Genomic DNA, 2,500 nt, shown 5'->3' on the forward strand with positions numbered 1-2,500 from the left:
CAATGGCTGGACGATCCAAATCAAAAACGAAAAGCTGACGCCAAGTACAAGACCAATAGAGAGAACCAAACAAAGGAACGAATTTCTTCTCACAATGAGGAGAAACAGCATTTTCAGACAAAAGAAACAAATAAGCAGAGTTTGTAGACATAGCAGAAAATGGCCAAAAATCAATACCCAAACCAATACCCAAGGAAGACGTAGTAAGGGATCCTTTACACACCCACCAAGCAGTTAACAGAGAACGATAGAACAGAGGCAGACAATCCGGAAAAAAAACAAGCGGAGCAGAAAAAACGAGATGCGGAGGAGCGGCAAGCCGGGAAGAAAACCAAAAAACCATGAAAGAGACCCATGAAGACTGAGAAGAAACAAAATGACGAACCCACTCGACATGAAGAGCCATAACCTTACACTGAAAATCAACCACAGAAAAACCACCCAAACAAGAAGGCTGAAGAACAGCACGACAAGCGATCAAGTCCCGCTTACCCCTCCAGAAAAAAATTAAAAATTGACGTATATAATTCAACACTGACCCACCGGGGAACATGGATGAGAGAGGGCACATACAACACATGGGAAAGAGCCAAGGTATTGACGACAAGAACCTTGCCGCCAGGAGTTCAAAGCATTTTCCACCGCGGTAATACGCGGCCTCGAATTAACCTCAAGATTGCCCGGACTTAGAAAAACACCCAACACCTTCACCTTTACCGACGACCAAGTAATGTTAACCAGTGAGTCAGTGCGCACATTCCAACAACCCAACCACAAACCTTCGCATTTACAATAATTTAGTTTAGCCCCATACCCCCTCTCATACAAAGAATAAACATCAAAGACAGCCAAAATATCAGGAACAGAAGAAACAACCAGTGTAGTGTCATCAGCGTAGGCAGAGACCACAGGCAAAGAAAATGGAGAACCAGGTAGAGACAAAGCAGAAATTAAACCACAAGAACGAATATTACAAGCAAGAACCTCAGCCACGAAAACATAAAGGAGGGGGACAGGGGACATCCCCGCCTCACCCCACGAGATAACTTAAAAGAATTTGAAATATAACCGTTAACATTAACACTACTACTAACATAATTGTAAAATAAATCTACCCACCCCACAAAAGACTGCCCAAAACCCATTGCATATAACGTAGAACGTAGGAACGTCCAATCAACACTGTCAAATGCCTTTTCTTGATCAAGAGAAAGAGAAGAGCAGCAGGAGCACCAGAGGAAGAACAGAAATCAACAACATCACGAAAAGCAACATTTTCACCAATAAAACGGCCAGGAACACCACAAGACTGATCCTTATCGACAACCAAATGTATAACCTTAAGAAGACGAGCAGCAATAGAACGAGAAGCCATTTTGTAATCGACATTCAACAGGGAGATTGGACGCCAGTTTTTGGGATCAAGACGATCCCCTTTCTTAAACGATAAAGTAATCATACCTTGGCGCTGAGAGCGAGACAAAGAGCCAAAACACAAACTAAATCAAAACCCAAAACATGCCAAAATTTTAAATAGAATTCCATGGGAAGGCCATCACAACCAAGAGCTTTACCACGGGCCATGCCCTGAAGAGCCGCAAAACACTCCTCCTAGCTGAGAAGACCTTCGCACACCTCACCATCATCATAAGGAAGAACCGAAGAAATGTTGGAAAGAAGCTCAGCACAAGCATTAGAGTCACAAGGAGCAGCAGAGAAAAGATTCAAATAGAAAGAACGAAAAACATCACACAACCCATCCTTATCAGTAACCAAGGTAGCATCACCAGCTCTCAGTGTCGTTTCTCTTTTCAAGCCGGAGGAAATAGGCAGAGGAGGACTCACCCTCCTCTACCCACCTCGACCGGGCACGAACTTGAGCCCCATGAGCAACCTCAACATCCATAGCACGAAGACGAGACAGAGTAGAAAGGTTAACAGGAAGGAAAGAAAGACGACCAGAATCAACATGAACTTTTAAATGGGCAGCCAGTTTAGACAAAATGTCACGTTCAACTACTTTACTTTTACCTTTTTTATTCATAAGCATGTTAATGAGGGTCGGTCGCGGCCTTTGGGGCTCCGTTATTTTCGTTAGTTTTCTTCTCTCTTGTTGTTTGTCTGGGGACGAGGCCTGCCCGTCATCAAGTCTAAATGGTCAATGGACATCCTTGCATGATAAACTGTTGGAAAACATTGTTAACATCATTGGAAAACATCGTTCTGCTACGCTTCCAACATTTGCAATTTGGACCTCTCCAAATTCATTTCGTGAACATTGGGATGCTTTTCCTGCACACAATGGCGTGGATTCCTGAAGTGACTGGCCTTTTTTTTTTTGTCTTATTTGGGATGTGAAGACCTTTTGTCTTGCAATCACTGTTGTTTTTCTCCAGTTACCTCACAATGCTCTTGGATGCGTGGTGTTAATGAGAAGAACAAAATGCTGCAAACGCCCGTGCTCATGTTATTCTAATTCCTCGGCAACATTCCACTGCTT

General features: G+C 43.3%; 1 protein-coding gene across 1 annotated transcript in view; it reads left to right on the forward strand.

Annotated features, from left to right (window-relative positions):
* Positions 1 to 2,429: 2,429 nt before the first annotated feature.
* LOC138001465 (uncharacterized) overlaps positions 2,430 to 2,500 on the forward strand; it is a 1,590-nt gene continuing 1,519 nt past the window's right edge. Inside the window, exon 1 of the mRNA XM_068848083.1 lies at positions 2,430 to 2,500. This exon is cut by the window's right edge and continues 1,519 nt beyond it. Within this exon, the coding sequence (XP_068704184.1) occupies positions 2,430 to 2,500 (71 nt within the window).

Source organism: Montipora foliosa, chromosome 4 (assembly GCF_036669935.1).
Source record: "Montipora foliosa isolate CH-2021 chromosome 4, ASM3666993v2, whole genome shotgun sequence".
Lineage (NCBI taxonomy): Eukaryota > Metazoa > Cnidaria > Anthozoa > Scleractinia > Acroporidae > Montipora > Montipora foliosa.